At 41.9% G+C, this 18559-nt stretch overlaps 1 protein-coding gene across 1 annotated transcript in view; it reads right to left on the bottom strand.

Annotated features, from left to right (window-relative positions):
* ptprn2 (protein tyrosine phosphatase receptor type N2) overlaps positions 1 to 18559 on the bottom strand; it is a 109029-nt gene that overhangs the window by 17431 nt on the left and 73039 nt on the right. The window contains exons 12-13 of the mRNA XM_029529336.1: positions 5797 to 6012; positions 3229 to 3432 (exon numbers count right to left, since the gene is read on the bottom strand). Of these exons, the coding sequence (XP_029385196.1) occupies positions 3229 to 3432; positions 5797 to 6012 (420 nt within the window). The remainder of the gene's footprint in view (positions 1 to 3228; positions 3433 to 5796; positions 6013 to 18559) is intronic.

The following is an 18559-nucleotide window of genomic DNA, read 5'->3' as shown; positions in this document are numbered from 1 at the left end:
CAATTACCCTTTGATGGCTCATGAATTCAGATGTCTCCTGTATGAACGCAAAGGATATTAGGTGGCTTAGAAGAACATTACAATCCTACAGACAATGAAAATCAAAGTTTATTGTTAGATATGCTACCAAAGGTGCCACTCAGGTCTTAAAAGCCACATAGAGAACTGAAAACTCCAGTGATTAATGCAGCTGCATAATGAGAGAGCAAGACAGCACAAGATGTTCTCTCTGAGCCCATTAATGACAGGAAGGCATATGATTGTAGATTTCTGCTGTTAAGACTCTGAGCCATCCCCTTTTTCAACTTTTTGATTCATGCACACAAGAAAAACCTAATAATGGAATAAAAAAAATCTAGTTAATGTCAACTCTAATGCCAGGCAACACGCACATTTGCATGTGTGTTGTTGTGCATTGACTAACCAAATGCACAGTGTTGTCATCCCAGCAAAATGACAGCATGCCATTATGGCCACTTGACAGAGCTTGTCATCACTATGATCTTGTCACCCAGTACAAGTACTCTCTGCTTGCCAGTCTGACAGCATTCCACCTCCCCTCCCAATATTACATCTCCATGTACTTGATACATCCACTCTGAATTGCATTCCATTATATTCAAAAGATGCCCTGAATCGATTGCATTCCAGATTCATATTTTCGCTGCTTAATGCAATGCAGGCAGCAGGCCCTTATCAAGCCTTCCCATTTCTAGGGGGAGGCAGTGGACCATCGCGTATTCCAGAGACAGGGTAACGAAGGTTTAGTGAATGGGGGGATTATGTCTGCCAATCAGAGGGTTGGGATGGGAGGCCTGGGTGTCAGGGAAACAATGTCTAATCCTTCCTAAGCAGTCTCTCCTCGGCAGCAGAGGGTGATGGCTGAAATCAGGATGAAGGGAGAACCAGGGGGGCCAGACACAACAGGTAACACATTACTGTCAAGCCTTGCTGTCCAATTAAAACAAACAGTACTGATAACAGTTTGCACAGGGAGCTTTATGATACGTGGGAGTTGAAAAGAGGGTATTAATATGTATGTTTCTGTGTGACTAATAATAGCTAAATGAGAAGAACACATTGTTTTGCATCCAATGTAAAAGCTTTTTTTTTTTTTTTTTGAGGGGGGAGGCTCATACACAAAATTTTAAATTGTGAGTGAGAGTCAGTAAGGGGAGATCATGTTGCATTAGTCAGTGGCTAGTCTCCTTTGCCTGACGCTGTTTTCTAAATAATTCATCATTTCAAAAAAAAAAAAAGAAAAAGAAAAAAGAAATAAAGAAAGGAAAAAAGAAAGAGGAACAATAACTACTAACATAACGAAAAAGAGCCCCAGGCAACATGATTATTGATTTTTTTTCTCTTTTTTCAGAAGAGAGGTGATTAAGCCAAAGGAAAACTACGAGAACAGCAATGGTTACAACCATTTCGACCATGTTTCTGGACAGCAGAGGACCAAAAACACGAACGGTGTTCATGAAGGAAATGGAAGTTTGGTGACTGTAAAGTGCTGTCCATGGTGCTGAAAGGACACAGCTCTGCAGTAACATGCACGTTAATGCAGCCACGTGGAAACACTTAAATGTTACATAGAGTCATGACTTTCTGAGCTTTTTCCCCATACTGCAGAGACGATGTACATATGGGACAGCAGAGGTGTGTCGAAGCCCTGAAAACACAGCAAATGTCTCAGCATTCACAAGCATCCAATTTATGTTTGTTGGAAGTTGGAAGTCGTTATGCAAGACTTTTTGAGTCTTGCGGTGAGCTGCACAGCAGGGCACAAATTGTGTTCTGATGTCTCCAAACTTTTGCTGTAGCATAATGCTTGTGTGTGTGCGTGTGCGCGCGCATGTGTGAGGGGTGATCAGGCCTCACAAAAAAAAGGTACCCCAGCATGTGTGCTTTGGAAAGCTGGGTATTCATCATCCTTCTCCACACGGTGTGTGCGCTAAAGAGCAAGGGAGAGGAGATGAGAGAAGAGGAGAGCAGAGATGGGAAAATATAGGTCTGAGATCAGTGATAACAAGGCAATCTCACACATGGTTTCATGTGAGATGGTGGTGGGATTTTAAAGAAGAGCCCCTATAGGACACCTCCATGTCAGTCACGGCATGAAAGAGAAGTATAGGTCCCTGTGTGTTTTACCTTTCCACATTGTAACGTCTGAGTTGCTGCTGAAAAGAAATTGGGGCTAATAATAACAGCTCCTAGAAATGATTCACAGGGGCTCTTTTGTTATTGCGGGGCTAAATGTTCTTTTATTGTCAATGTTTTCAAAAGGGGCTTCACAAACAAGCCTTGACGAGTGCAACAAAACCCATCTATTACCACCAATACAAGGCATTACTCAGATTCACCTCATTCATTATAGCCTCCCAATATAAAAGCTAGACTTGCAGTGTGATGAATGCTCTCTCCATTAATGGAAACACTGCAAGGCATCTATCCATCTCTTTTATCAAGCTTGTCTCAAATGAATGAAGCGAAAGTTGTGAAAAATTAAAACAATCCATTGTGTGTGTGTGTGTGTGTGTGTATTTGTGGACACACTGGCAACTACTAGAAACCACCCCCCCCCCCCAAAAAAAAAAGAAAAGAAAAAAATAAAATAAAAAAATAAATAAAGATCCAGGGGGAAAAGTTGGAGGGAAAAAAACAAGGATACAACAGAGCCAAGATAAAGCAAGAGGAAGAAAACAGCAGGAGGAGTGAAAAAAAAAAAAAAAGAAAAAACAAAGATAACAGGGTTTTATGGGGAATGAGGTGAGAAAGGGATGAAAAAGAGATACAGCCAAACAGATAAACACAGAGAAATCAAGCTGTTGGTTTTCAGCACCATAGACATGGGGAGTATTTAAAGCGTGTGCTAAAATGTTAGCACAATAAAAGACCATTCGTGCAGACCAGTGGTGCCCAAACTTTTCTCTCTGTTCTCCTATGGGTGCTAACAGATGAACTCAAGTAGCCCCTCATCAAGAATCACTGCTGTAGATCTCTGCCTGTATGTGTAGCCCAACATAATGTGATTCTTTGGAAAAGCACTCTGACTAAAATACGTTTAAGCCACCCGGGCAAGTTCAGAGCACAGTCCGTCAGACATGATGAGACGCTGAGATTGTTTGTTTTGAACAATCAGCTGATGAGAACCACAAATGTCTGATAACAAAAGCCTCTGGCCAATCAGCTCCCTCCGTCTTGCTTCTGGAGACAAAGAAAGTCCCTTACCAGTATCATGTGACCGGTGGAGATGTCCATGTTGGATGGCACTGGCTCCTCACACCAGGAGGAAGTGCTGCTGCGGGTCGACGGGCTAGCTGCCGGTCCATCGCTGAATTGTGATGACACGCTGTTGAGCCGTGAGTGGCGCAGGGTCTCTGGCCGTTCAACACGCTCCGACGTCCGGATTGCCATTCGCTGGCGACACAGCTCCTGGGGATTAGAGGAGGTGGTGGTGAGGCACTGGATCATCAGGTGCTTTTTGTGTTTTGTTTTTTTTTTTTCTCTCCACTCCATACAAGGTTTTATATATTTATCTTGTTTTCATGCACATGACAATAGTTTGATGTAAGTCATGTGCTTATCCTTGCTCTTAGGGGCTGCGTTCTGTAAATGCACCTTGTAAAATCCTATATCTGGGCTGACTTGATCTGTCCTCACTTGCGTGTAGATTAATGGCTTATCCTTGTGGATTATGGAGCTTATACTAATTATGTCAAAAATACATGGTTGAGGAACCCTGCACGATTTATAGAATAAATTCTGTGTCACACCTGGCTGCCACACGGCAACTGTCTTGTTTAAAAAGGGGCCTTGCGAAAACAAACCACACAATCTCTAACAGTGAAATCATCACATGTTCACACTTCATGGACAATTAATTTGGATCAATTTTCACCAAAGTTAGAAGAATCTAAAATAATCTACCTGCGAATCACATAAAAATCTCTAATATAAGTCCACTACTGCAACTGTAAAGAATAATTTTTGTATTTTCACTGATGTATTCAGGTTGCTGGAATTTGCTGAGCGACTGCTACAAAGATTGCACTGAATCAGCTTTTCAGCCATAACGTCTCTGAGACAGGCTTCAAGATTTTGAGGACTCTGAATTATCCACTCTAATTCATACAAAAGGAAAAAGTAAGTTTAAAAAAAAGGAACAAAAAGCCTTACTGCCATACTCTATGCCACAGGCATTCTAATACACATATAAGAATGTCGACACTTGCATATATTCACACAAACATACAACAGACTCATCGTCATCATGAGCTGTGGTCACGCTTGGCATTTCTATGTTAAATACATTATCTGGAAACCCGATCGTGTCAGGATTTGGGAGGGAAAGTGAGACACCTCCATGGAATTCATATCTATACTCAACTAATAACAGTAGGACAAAGCAGGCCAGAGAAAATGCCTTGTGAAAGCACACGCTATCTCATGATCTATCATCGTGATATTTCCCTCTGGAGCGCTAGGCCTCTCTAAACCCTGGTCTTGGATCAGCTTTCCTGTCGTCAGACTTTAATGATTAGAGCCATGAAGCAGTGCCCTGGGCCTTGGCCTCGGGGCAGTATCCAGGTCCACCTCATAATTCATCCTACTTCTGAACATTTCTGCAAAGCGCCGTGCTGCACCGGAGACGAGAAATGGTCCCCGAAGAAGGAAGGGAAAGGCGGTTAGCAGCAGAGAGGGCCAGAGGACAGACACATGGAGCCCAGAGAGGAGCACAGGTCATGGGATTACAGTTTCCTCTGTTGCCCTCTCTTTCAGACTACTAATAAGAATGAAAAGAGGCCAAGAGGAAACAATGTCTGCAGTCTGTAATGCCATTTAACAATATCTCTCTCCCACTGCAGCGAGCTTTCCCAAAACAACTGAATCTGTCAGACATGGCGAACACACCCACATAAAAGCCTGACAGAGCAGTGATCCATCCCTAAAGATAGACTGAGAGAGAACAGGTGCCATATACAAGCTAAAATTTACACTCTAACAAAGTATGACCATTTTCAAACAGATAAGCATCACAATCAGATAATATAAACGCTAATAGAGATAAGGTTCATTCTTAAAGCAAAAAAAGTCATTTTCCTTTTTGCACGTGGTCGACTTTCAGTTTTTCTGTGGCCTGTGTTATAAAACTGTATTACCTCCAGCTTTTGATAGGAGAGCAGTCCAGTGAAAACCTGATTAAATATTGAAAATGTTAACGCGACATGCAGATAAATGTGTTCTGAGTGCCACGCTGGGCACAGCTGAGCCCCAGCACTGAAAATCAATACAGCCCAGGCTGCCCGTGGCCCTGGAGGAACAGTGGGAATAGGTCACAGCGGCGGCCTGTTCCTCTGTATTTCTCTCTCACTCGCACACACACGCACACACACCAACAAACAAACACATACTTTTCAGCCAGGGGTGAGCACTGAATAATTGGATGCAGTGGATATCTATTGAAGCAGTAATTTGAAAACTCAAATTAATAAAAAAAAAACTAATCATGCAAATAAACACAAAAATGTGATTTCAGATTTAAATGATCACATTACTAATGAAAAGAATATTTATTTCATAAAAGAAGAGCAGTGCTATCACCAAAAACAGCTAAAAATGGCCACAAGAGGAGATTGAGGAGAATCACTCAAACGTGTACACACAAGAACGATTATTACCTCACACACCAATCAGATAATCAACTGTATCTGAACAGAGGGTGAGCTCTGCCAATGACAGAGTGCTGGCTAAGTATCCCAGCCTCGGATTGGCTCACAGCGAGGAGGCTGGTCTAACCTGATAGGTTGCGGTAGCATCAGTACTGGTGTCAGTCCCCAGGCTGGCCAGCTTCTCCTTCATGTGGAGGTGTGAGCGCTGGCGCACGCAGAAAAAAGTGGCGGACACTGCCAGCGCCACCAGAATGAAGAGCATGCAGAGGACGGAGAGCAGCAGGAACTGGCCCGACTCCACCCGGGTCTCCTTCACCACGGGGATCTGGGTCAAGCTGCCCCTCTAGAGGACACACACAAGCAGAGAGAGAACACACTGTTAGAGCAGTAAAGGATGCTACTTCATCTTTTCTCTGACTGATGAAGTCATTTTTGACTTACAGCGACCGCCATAACAAATCTGCAGTGCATCAGTTTTCACCTGAAGGCTCGTCGTGACTTTCCAGTGGAAAAATATGAGGGTGGAACAACATCATGAGTGCTTCCTCGCCCACCTCCTGTTCCTCCCTGCACCACCATCACTGTCTGAACAGCCCCACTCATTAGCCAGCTCTAACACTGGCCTTATAATACGCATTCAGACTCAGTCAAGCCCTATTACCAGCCCCTGTCCAGTGCTGTCTCCACACTGTGCCCCACTATAGATATTTACGACCCCATTTAGTGCTGGCATGGGGTGGGCTGGCACTGTGCAGCTACAGGAGGTTGGGATACTAAAAGCTTGTGCTTAATTAGCTCCTCTGGTCCTGAGTTTGCCTGGATTAGGCCCTGGACCAAGCTGCACAGCTAATGGCTACTACGACTGGAGAGGAACAAGTGGCCCAGACTGGACTGTCGTATATTCACCACCAGCTGAAGACAAAAGCCTTTTCAAATGTTATCACTGCACGTTCATTCACACAGGAAGGTAGTGCTGGTTTCACAATGGCAGACTTGTTTTTAATGTGCTGTAAGATTATTTAAAAAGATTTTTATCAGTGTATTTTAGAGAGCTGGACACTCATGACAATTTACTGTAATGATAAATGCCCTGTGGGCCACACTGATGCAGAACATTTTGCAAGCATAACAGCAATCATTAGGAAAGGTAATTAATGATATTTAAATGTAACTACTAGTAAAGATTTTCTTTACTGTTGAAATATAGACAAGATATGCCAAGTGAGTTTGTGTTTTACTCAGAGTCACTATCTACCCAGCACCTCTTACTTTACGTAACATAAATAATCCTCACTGCGTTTTGAAATTGACACAAAAACGTGGGGTTTCTGTAAAAGCCAGCTCTTCACTGTTTTTGATCAAATTTTATCAGCTGCATACATGCCAGTGGTTATACATCTGCAAAAGGGCAACATCAATAACAGAGCACAAATACATCAGCGGGGTCCTAATTGTCTGCTTGCAATATTGAAAAGATTGATGGGTGAACTGAATCAAATTTCTGATTTGAAAAAAAAAAAAAGAAAAAGAAATGGCAGAGCTCTGACATTTAGCCTGAGGGGTCTAATGGGCCGGCTGAAGGATGGTTACATCTTGTTATAGCATTTTCAAATCAAGACACTTCACCTCAGACCAGCAACAATCTGGTATGACCTTGTGTTTGGTAATTGCCAATGTTTTAGTGGTGGCGTGGACGCCCAGGTCTTTCCGATTACTGTGTTGGGACTGACAACAGTTGCTTTTGATTGTAATTGCTGCGGCTCGAGGATGTAGTTTCAATCAGACATTAAGAGGGTAGTCAACAACTGAGAGCTTTGAAGAGACTCATATATGACTAAAGAGGGGAGACGTGGCCTCGATCCAGTGACTCATCTGCGCTGTTTGCTGATCTAATGAACATACAGACCGCAGGAATGATATTTGTATATTCACACAATTTTAATTTGCTGGAGTACTTGTTAAGACTGCAAATATTTTCCCGTCAGCTTATCTAACATCATTTCACTGTGAGACAGTGAAAATATAGCACATGAAAAACTGTTTTTTACTTATTATTCATCATATTTAGCCTTGCAGACAGTTTCTCACATCGGTGTAGTGGCTCAAGACTCTGAGACCAAAGTGCCCCCTATAGACTCACTGGTCAAACCCTGTTTTAACCTGTTTCCAGCACTGAAAAACTCTAGCTATTCCCTTTGAATACAATTCCTTGTTTAGTCTGTAAAAGGGAAGGAAAAAAATGCATGTTGTAAATCAAAGTTAATCAAACACATGGCCTTCTATAGTCTGAAAAAAATATTCAGGTCCACACCCTGAAACGAATAAAAAGCAGTTCCACTGTACGAGCAAACAGGCTTGAAATGTACTGAAAGCATTAAAGAGTGTTTGAAGGCGGTAATCGTATTAGATAGAAACCAGAGGAGATACAGAAAGAGTGAAAAGAAAGGAGATCTGAGACTTAGAATTACATTCATGGGCCTACAGAGTCCTGTTTTTCATTTATCATTTTTCTAATCTTTTTTTTTTTATTTAATTTTACTATAACTGGAGTCTATCTTTGAAAACACTTTATTTTACGAGATTAAAAAAATGTTTACATTATTCAAGACTCCTTTTATCTTAAAATAAAAATTTTCTTATCTGAAAATACCTTCTAAATGTTTTATGCTACTAAATAAAAATCCAAACTCAAAGAAATCAGACAAATATTTTTCTCCTTAAATTGGCAGCTATTTCTGCCAAATAAAAGAAATAATAAAAACCAGATTTTTTTTCTTCCCCAAACCTTTGAATTTTACTTACACCCAGTGAATGCACTTTTATTGATCTCTTGTACATCATTTGTATGCCTCAGGTGTAAAGTCAGAGAAGTTGCCTCTAACAGACTGCCCCCTTCTTGTTCTCTCCTCAGTTCATATTGGCCCTGTCTGGCGAATTAGCCAATCTGAGAGGAGACAAGGGACAGATGGATTTTCTTTGCTCTGGAATATTCAAATGATAAGAGGAAAGGTCAGGCAGAGAGGTGCTGTTGGGGCGGCAAGCCATGCATTCACTGCCATCACAATATCTTTAAGAAGTACAAGAGCAAAATCCTCCCATAACCCCAACCCCCTTTTTTTGGATGAAGAAAAATACAGACTAGTTTAAAAAAAAAAAAAAAAAGGAAAACTATCAAAAAATGTTCATTATTTAGACAAATTTAAAGACTCTGAAAGCACGTGTAAAAAATGACTAATTTCAGAGGAGAAAAAAATAAATCATTTTCATGAAGGTAACTAGCCTACATACACCTGCAACATAGCATTTTCAATTCCATTCTTTCAGCCCCAGTCTAAATACTGAGAACAGAATAAAAACGAAACTGCACACTATTTGGAATTAAATTAGGCCGTGTATATATTTTTTTTGCACTAAATGCAAGATTAAAATATATAAATTATGCAAACACAGAGGGGATTTTCAAGCTCTCAGTATTCACACTTTACGAGGTGAAGATGCTGCCGGGCATCACCAGGTAGGATCAACCTGCACATAAACTTTATCCCCTGCAGCCAGATGTGCTCACAGCAAAACTGGCTTCAAGGATCACTTCCTCCATTACAATGTCCCCATAATCTTACTTTTACATTGGCTATATTTGCACACATATTTCTCCGGCTGAAAGAGAGAATGAGAGAAATTAAAACGAAAGCATAGCTCCCACGATTTTCTGCAACACACATAAAAAAAAAAAAATCACTCTCATCGGGAACAAACCTGGCTTCACCAAGTTTTCAGGGCCGATCATTTACGCCACCAGTTTTTCTCTTTTTCATTCTTTCCTTCGCCTTTTTACGCATTTGTCGCATTAAAACTAGCACATTGAACACGGCACAAAAACAGGACGGACACACGCTCAGGCCGGCAGATATTTACCTAAATCCATGGCGCAGGAGTGAGCGCACATTTGGCAGCAGACGGAGGACGCTGCGCCTTCTTGTATTCCAGAGAGCGGCGCGGTTAACCACTGACGCCCGACGCAGCTCCAAGAAGCGTTTGTGCGTCCCGGTCGCCCGCTCAGTCCGCTTCTCCAAAAAAGTTCCCCCTGCGAGGGTCCCATGCGTCCCCCAGAGCCAACAAAAGAGCGCGGCTTCAACACGAAGATGAAGAAGAAGAAGAAGAAGAAAAAAAAAGAAGAAGAAGAAGAAGGAGAAGAAGAAGAAGAAGAAGGGGAGAGAGTCGGGGAGAATAAGAAAAGGGAGAAGAATGTGGGATATGCCCGCCTGATTTTCCGAGCCTCGGAAGAATGTGCAGAAGCCCCACTACTGAGTCCTTTCAGCGCCTCTGTGCCAATGAAAAGAGATGGGGAGGTGGTGGGGTTGGGTTTTTTTTTTTTTTCCCCGATCATTTAGTTAAGGCTGAGCCCCTCCTTATATTCAGCAGCTCAGGAGTCCCCGTCCAATGCACATGTCATATCCACTGGTTGCTATAGCGATGCCTCCACATGTTGTCGACAGTGAATGTTCAAGGAGCGATGCCTGGCTAATAGGCTTGCGGGCTGAAGGGCGATATGAATGGACATAGGGCTAGTCACTCATTTGTTGAGCTACTAGGGGTCTCTGTGTTTGGTGTGTGAATTGCTGTTTTCTCAGGCTCTCCTTTTCCTCCTGCTCCCTCTCCCAGGGATTCAGTTATGTGAGGAGAATAAGGGAGATGGGGCAGTCTATTCTTCAAAGTAGGCTTTCGCATTCAAAGCTGGAGTGAGTACTATAATAAGAGGCTACTACACAGTACAGTAGTTGTAATGTATATGAATGGTGCATGGGAGGTTGGGTGCAGTGTGAAAAATGCTCAGTAAATTGTGTATAATTGGCTAAGTCTTTTTACTCTGCTCCCCTCAAAGATCTGCCAGAATAAAGGAAAAAAGAGGGAGAGGAAAATTGCAAGTTTAACAAGTTTTAAAGATGAAACTCAATAAAATGCTATCCTAATTAGCAATCAGTCTGAAAAAAAAAATGATCCAATGGAGAGCAACAGCTGCAGTTAGCAGGGAGAGAGAGAGAGAGAAAGGGGGATTATGGAGAGCACAGGGTGAGAAAAGGAGAAAGAAAAAGAAAAGGGGCGGTGAAGAGAGGAGAACGGGGGTCCTGTCAAATGCAGATGACGAGTCTTGGGGAGGGGGGCTGTGTGACGGGCGGGCTCTCCAGTTTATTTTTCCATTCAGAGAACACCCCCCTCCTCTTCTCTATTGTCCCTCTGTGTGACAGCTGGAGTTGGCAATGTGAAGGGGAGAACAAAAACAAGCTCGCTGTCCAGCCCGGGTCTGTGGCCGCATCGGACGCCACCCCACCTTCAAAAAAGCAGAGCCAACCAGGCGGCCCCGCAGGGACTGAATCTGAAGCAGAACATTCTCAAACTGACTCAACAATTTTTTATTTATTTATTTTTTTTTTAGAGCATCCCCAAAACTCTTAAATACCAGGCCTGGTTTATAATACTGCTGCAGAACTGCAATTGCCAGCATGTTTTGGCTATATGCTGATAATAAGACAGACCAGTAAACTTTGATCTTTCTTTATTCATCATTTAACCATCCTAGGAGTGACACTTTTCAGGTCATGCTTTCTGCACACTTCCATGCTCATTTATAAGGAATTATTCAGAATCAAAATTCAGTTTTCACCAGCCAGAGGGCACAGAAATGGCCCGGCCACCCGTCGTTCAAGAGGGACATTTTTTTTATCTCGTAGGATTCAGTTAGAATTCAAGAATGAACGGGCTGCAGTGCCTGCTGTCATACTAATGCACGACGGATGCAGGAGTAATGCATGGTGGGAGACTTTTATCATGACTGCCAGTGAGTGGTTTTTATTACTGCAAAGAAAGAAGTAGTGACCCCTGAAGTTAATCCCCAGAAAATCAGATCCTTCATTAAGTCAACCATACGATCGTATCTGCTTCTCTGCTGCTGAACTGGAAGAGAAACCTGCTCACTCATTTACATATGACATACCCTGGTCAGTGCTATCTGAATCCACACTCATCCCAAACAAGAAAGGAAATGTCCTTCAACTGCTCTTTGAAGGAAAGTCTGATTTGGCACCTGTTGTTTTACTTCACTTGAACTTTGCGCAAGTTGACAGATTTTCACACAATTCACAGTATGAATTTACAACTTGTTTCATATCCTGAAGTGAGGCCAGTGCTAATCGTTCACAACAACAGGGAGCTCTGAAGTGCGTCGATTCATTCTCACAAAAAAACAACAACAAAACAACCCAAAACTACGCACAGTCAAATTCAGGAACACACAGGAGTCACTCTCATGGTCACTGGTGATACTCAGATGCTGTCATGCCTTTGTGTTCTTCTAGTAAGTACTTCCTCAGGGTAACACATGTTCCAACAGTCGCTGTGAGTCCTGAGAGGCTTATCAGTACTCTTTCTTCAGTGTTTACGTCCATGACATATTTCACATTTCTATAAAAAAAAAAAAAGATGGAAAAGCGTAGACTGTTTAAACAGCGAGAGAAGGAGGAATGCGGCACTTCACCATGTCACAGGGAGAGGGGGATGAGGAATGGTGAACAAATGTCAGGATCAAGTGTAGCACCTGAGAAAGCAGAGCAGAAAAATCCACTGATACTTTTCTGCGTGAGTTGAGAAAAAAATGGATAGAGAGACAATACCTGCCTTAGATGTTTGCTTGCACCTAAGGGCTGTACAATTTTGAGCGTATTTACATGTCTTCGCCTGTGTGTGCAATCTGAATATACATGCACAGGTGTTAGTGGACCATTCTTGGAAAAGAAAAAAAAAAAAAAAATACACATCCACGATGCATCTGAATGTGTACACCTGCATGTGTACTCACTGGACTTCTTCACCTGGACACATACAAGTCAAGGCATGTAATATATTTGAGCAAACAGAGGAGAAATCCAGCCTGAGGAGGACTTATCCGAAGCTACACTGAGCCACTGGTCCACATACCAATCACACTTCAATGATATCAGTGAAAGGCTAATGCAATTTACAACGCTGCACCAGAAACCAACAGCTGCAATGTGTACCTGCAGACTTAACTAACGTGTTATGCTGCTACACCAAAAATAGTTGGTGGATTTCTGCTTGGCTCTTTGAAATGGGGTGCAATAAATTATTCATAATAATATATGAGCAAGACTGTTGCTGTGGCTCCATTTGGGAAGGTGTTGGAGGATTAGCTTCGAACTGTAATGCCGAGAGAAGTGCATGCAAAACAAAACACATTTGGATATTCAGTTTTTTGTTTTTGTTTTTTTCTTTTTTCAATCAGACCACCAGCTGTTATTGTTATTGCCGAGGTGATATTACAAGATATGTGTGGTTGGAAAAGCCTCATCTGGGTATTCACTCCTTTGTTCCATTTCCTTTCTTGTCCTTTAACATTTATAACGAAGCAAAGCTCTCATCAGGCAAAGGCAGTGACTTAAAATCTAAGTTTGGTTTGAAAGTATCTGTTTGAATTCACAGTACAATGATGTCTTTTTGGTGTATTGTTAGTTGGCACACTGCAGTTTGATTTGACCAGCCAGTCATGAAATAGCACTTACACTGAGATAAAATATAAAAGGTGACACTTTACTCTCCTGTTTAAACTCCCATTTTAACATCACTTAAGGTGCAGAAACTTGGCAGTGAAGAAGACGTCCTAAATGCATTGTTTTTCGGTGTGCATGAGCGAGAGGGAGAGAAACATCATGTTTCCTGATGGATGATGCTCAAAGATGCAAAAAGGTCCCATTTCTGGGTTTTGTTTGAAACATTTGAATTGCTGTGTCTCACGCTCATCACTTGCTCAGAGAAGAACCATTCAAATCCTGAGTCTATGTCAGCCATGTCATTCTTGTATCTTCCCCAGATGAGCTTGTTCAAATAGGCCTCTTTCTTGTGTGAATCCCAGCCCAGGCATTGCCCATGCCAAGTAGTTCAAAGCCGTACACATCAAGGTAAATGCTATGCTTGTCATCTCGACTATATTTAAAGCAGGGAGGCAAACCCACACACATGCACAACAATGTGCACTTCAAAAAGAAGCAGTGCTGTGGCGTCATAGCCCGGAGTAGGAAATCACACCACATCTGTAAAGTGATAACAATGTTGTAATCTATGAGGATGACAACAAAGTAAAACATATTTAGAGCTTTTTTATCTGTTTACAAGCACAGTGTGAGCTGCAGTTTTAACTACCATTTCTGAGCTAATCAGCATTGGATAGTGGTGAATATCCGCTGCAACCATTTATTCCCCCTTAAATTTCAACTAAAGCCGGACTCCTTAAATCCTAAACTACATTGAAAACCAGTAACTGACAACTTCATTCGAAAAGAAGTCCTAAATACCCACTTTGTTGGCTACATCATGTACCCTCATACAGGACTGACATTTAAAATAAATATCCGAGGCAGAAAGCCTGCATCCTCTCAAACTGATAATCCATGTAGGAGATATGGACATAAACAGCACTGTTCTGGTCTTGCAGTGTAGAGCTGCGAAGTACTTATGTGAAAAAGAACAGATCAGACTTATTTTATCATTTTCTGTGTGGTTGCTTAGCCAATACTTGTTGGAGTTTTTTGCCAAACGGTATGTTTTCACTTGTAACATTACAGGAGAAAGGCTTGCAGGATGAGTACTAAGCAGTGTGTCTGGCAAGCACATTATGCCGGCTTGTGTTTAGGGTTGGGGTTGCTGGACTATAAAAACAAATTCAACAAAAGGCAGCACAGAGCTTTGAACGTTCCATGAAACTTTGATAGCATCCATGACCAGTTTTCACATAGCAGTGAAACATAAAACAGCTAATTATAATAATTATGAACTCCCTTTTTTTAATGTAACATCATTTAAAAAGGAGCTTCTTGGACTTAAAAGCTTAACCTGGACAATACTGGAGCTAATTAGTTTAGCCAACATGCTGATGTTTGTCATTGACTATTATAGCAGAAAACACTTGTTTCAGTCATTCTTTACATTCAAGTTATGCTGTTCTGGTTTATAGGGAGAGAAAAACAATGCGCTCTTTAAAAATGTTTGTTTAAAGCTTGCACGTATGCCATTCTTATTACACGACCGGGCACATCTCTTGAGACCTGGAACGTCTCGCTATGTTTGCTAACCAATGATTCGGCCCACGATGCTTGGAGGAGGGGTTTAAGGAGCGCTGAACTAATAAAACCTGTAGTCAGGTTGCCCAGGCTCTGCTGCCAATAACACTCAGTAAAGCTCCTTTGAGTGGCTACTTAACCTGAAGCACAGATTTAAATTTACGCTCTGATCTTCCCTCTCAAGCCTGGATTAGTTAATTCCCAAAACTATGTTTGTGAAAGCTGAGTTGAGCTGAACTTCTCTTAATTTGTTTAAGGTGCAGCTTTAATTCCCAAAAGGTTTCTTGACCGTACTGATCCTCTCAACCTGCAGCTATGTTGACAATATGTCTGACAGGGATAATGTTTATGTTTGCTGTCGGCCAAAATGAACCGAACTAAGCTCGCAAAAGGCGCCCGTACCCGAAAAATTAAAACTAAATGAACTCAGTTATCAGTAAAGATGTTTGCACAGCCATCCATCTAAGAGCGCACAAATTAAAGTCAGATTTGCAGCAATAAAATTTACAGGAATTACTTTCAGGATGTAATTAGTTTTTGATGAGGGATATTCCTACTATTGGTGAAGAGTCAAGAAAGGACACAAAAAAAATAGCCAGGTCCAGGATGTGATCTGAGTGTGCTAAAACACCACTCAATCAGCACAGCTAATGGAAGGTAATATGTTATTCTTTTCATGTGAAGAGATAAAGCCACTAAAAATTTCCTCCAATATGTCCACAGTCAAAACCAGTGAGGGAAAACGCAGTGGTTTTAATTGTTTTGTTTGAATAGACGCAACACTACTTTTACACTATTATGTTCTCTGCAGGTTTTTATTTTTTTATTATTTATTTTTTATCTTGGGGAGAGATAAAACTGCAATTAATTTTGAAAGGGGGGAAAACATTGAGACAATACATCAAGTCACACATGAGTGGTGGCAGGCAGGGATATGTGGTAAAGGTAGCATTCATAATTGAAACCCCAGTCACAAGAGACTTAGTGGGCTGGGAGACTCTGATACTGGGACTGACAGCAAAGGAACAAAGAGTAGCTTTCAGAGGACGGTTCAATAGGAATGCGTCCCCCCACACCTGGATCCACGTACCATCTGAAAGCCCACCAAACTATTTCTACTGCTGTATGAATATCATACATTGGAACTGTACTTATTTGATGCAAAGAGTTAAATATCCCGCCACATTATTGTTACCTTATTATTAGAATAAGGTAGAGTTCAACTCTGTTTCAGCCTCACTGGGGCAGACGAAGCTTTCTCCTCTTTCAAGTCTATTTTTGCATCTACACTGTTTGTACCTTCAAAGGTACATCTATACAGACCTCACTGTGCATAATGACAAATGAGCCACGATGTAGACTTATCAACCTGTACGAGATGTTCCTATTGCTTTAAGAAAGAAACGATCCCTCAACAGCAGCCCTCAGGAGGATTTCCAATTGTGATCAATGGGGCAAAGCCGCAAGCACTTCTGTTGGAGATCTGAATCCGCTTCTCTATGGTGGACAAAGGCTTTTCCCCGTGAACAAGTATACTGAAATAACGACCCACATTTCTAAGGTCCCATCTTGTAGAAGGCCCCCAGTTAAAGCTTAGTGGTTAAACCTGTATTATTGGAGTTAGCAATTTATCCTGACCTGTAGTTTGGTTTTGTTGCTGGCAACATCTAGCGGACTTAGTGACAAGGCTGCACATTAATTGAAATGTCATCAGAATTGCAATGAGGCCAAATGCATTATCCAAAAATGGACTATAAAATGCCAACATGAGCATTCCAACTAAAAATGCATTTCACATTATGGCCATGTGGCACATTTTGTATCTGATGCACCTGAACTTCGTAATTATTACAAGAGAAAAGTAGGTGAGTAGTATTTAGCAGCAGAAAAGTAGCATGTTTGGGTTAAAAAAAAAAAAAAATCTTGCTATATTTGTCTAACGTTCACCAAGAAGTAATTTTGATGCAAATCACAATCTCTTCCTCAAACTAATAAACTGTTAAGCATTATGTTACAGTCCATGTTTAAGTTATCGTGACAACCAAAGTCCAGTACGCTTTCTGCCGTTGTGACACCATTTCAGAAGACTCTCCCATGGGTCACAGCTCAAGGTTGAAAAATAGATGCATGGAGTTGTTTGAGTTGGAGGACTTGTAGATCACAGATGATCACAAGTTACGTCTGTTCCAGATTCAATGTGTGTCTGACATGTTCTTCTCCAGCTAATGTCAAGAATTTCCAATACAATCACATAATTAGACACTGTGACCATTCTGAATCGTCATCAGTGCTGTCTGAGCTTTGCAGAGCCGTATCTTCAGTTTGCTGTGCATTAAAGTACTTGATGGATTTTGCAATAGTACTAATGCATCTGAACCCTTTAATGTTGTGTCTGCAAAGATACCTCTGTGAAAAATATGCTTATCAGTTTTTGACGGTGATAAGCACTTCCAGATGGCCTTCTACTTATGTTCTCAGCAGTGTACTTCAAATGAATCAAATCTGGCGTGTTCTCAAAGGTTAAACTGTTAAAGTGCCATTGAATGTGGCGCCTCAAGCAAATGGTATCGTTTTATGGTGACCATGTTGGGTATGGCAGCTTCAAGTCACAAGAGGAGCACGTAAAACAAGAAGTAAAGCAGCGTAAGTGAAAGCCAGGTGGTGTTTGTCTGCTGTAGTGGAGTGCGTATCGTAAGTGAACGTTTTTTGCTATCCAGCCTGTGTATATTGGTGCAATCAATGATTTTTTATGGTTACATTCTCACCCCTTTAATGATGTGAAAGACACATAATTTAATTTTGGTTAAAGCATTCAGTCTCCCTAACTCAATTTGAATTTAAATTGCCCCCATGAGAATGCCTTTCAAGGCATTATTAGAGACTGGGTTCTTTATTTTTACACGAACTGCAAACAAAATACATTTTCATCACAATTAATTTGATTGGACAACCAATGCCATGTGTCTTTAACTGTACCTCGGTGCTGGCGGACTTGAAACGTATTGAGACCGCCTGCCCCAGCATATGCCCCCGTGATCAGCCACAGCTTGTGTAAGTGAGGATATAGATGTACAACCACAGGAGGCAGTGTGTGATAGGCTAGGGGTCGTATCCCTGTAAATGCACATAGCCATAGCCTCATAAATTCTCATCAGTGTCTTCATTAAACATTTTCCCCTGTTATCACCATGACAACGCCAGCCCAGCGTGTGCCCGTGGGGAGCGGCGTGTGTGCCTGTGTAACCCCGGGGGTTACTGAGGGGGTAACTTGGCACGGACGCCAACATCCCCGTACCTCTCCTCCCCCACACTCACTGTGTCTGGACTGGAGGCAGGCGCTCTGATTTCTCTCTTTAATTACTGCTAATCGGAGGAGCTGCAGCCCCTGCTAATGAAGCCACACCAATCAGCTGGGGGAGAGTCAGGGGCCTCGCGCTGCAAAACAATCCTCTGCATGAGCAGAGCTCACACTGCCTGCCCAGAACCGCAGCCTCCCTGCGATTCTCGCTGTCTGTCTGTCTCACAGCTCCGGCAGTTTTGTAAGAGTAGTCTGGCCCCGAGTCAAACCAAGCAGCACTGCTCGTTGAAAGAAACCTCTGTGAATCCCTAATGGGACTGCTGCCACAACTGCGGTGTGGTATCAGCCGTCTGTTTGGCACTCAAATCTCCACTCGCTTCACACCACAACCTCTGACAACAATACAAAGTACGGCTGATCAGAAATTCTGAGGGCAGAATTAATTACGATTTATGTCAAGATTT

Source organism: Echeneis naucrates, chromosome 20 (genome assembly GCF_900963305.1).
Source record: "Echeneis naucrates chromosome 20, fEcheNa1.1, whole genome shotgun sequence".
Lineage (NCBI taxonomy): Eukaryota > Metazoa > Chordata > Actinopteri > Carangiformes > Echeneidae > Echeneis > Echeneis naucrates.
The sequence above is the reverse complement of the archived record's forward strand: the minus strand, read 5'-3'. Positions and strand labels throughout refer to the sequence as shown.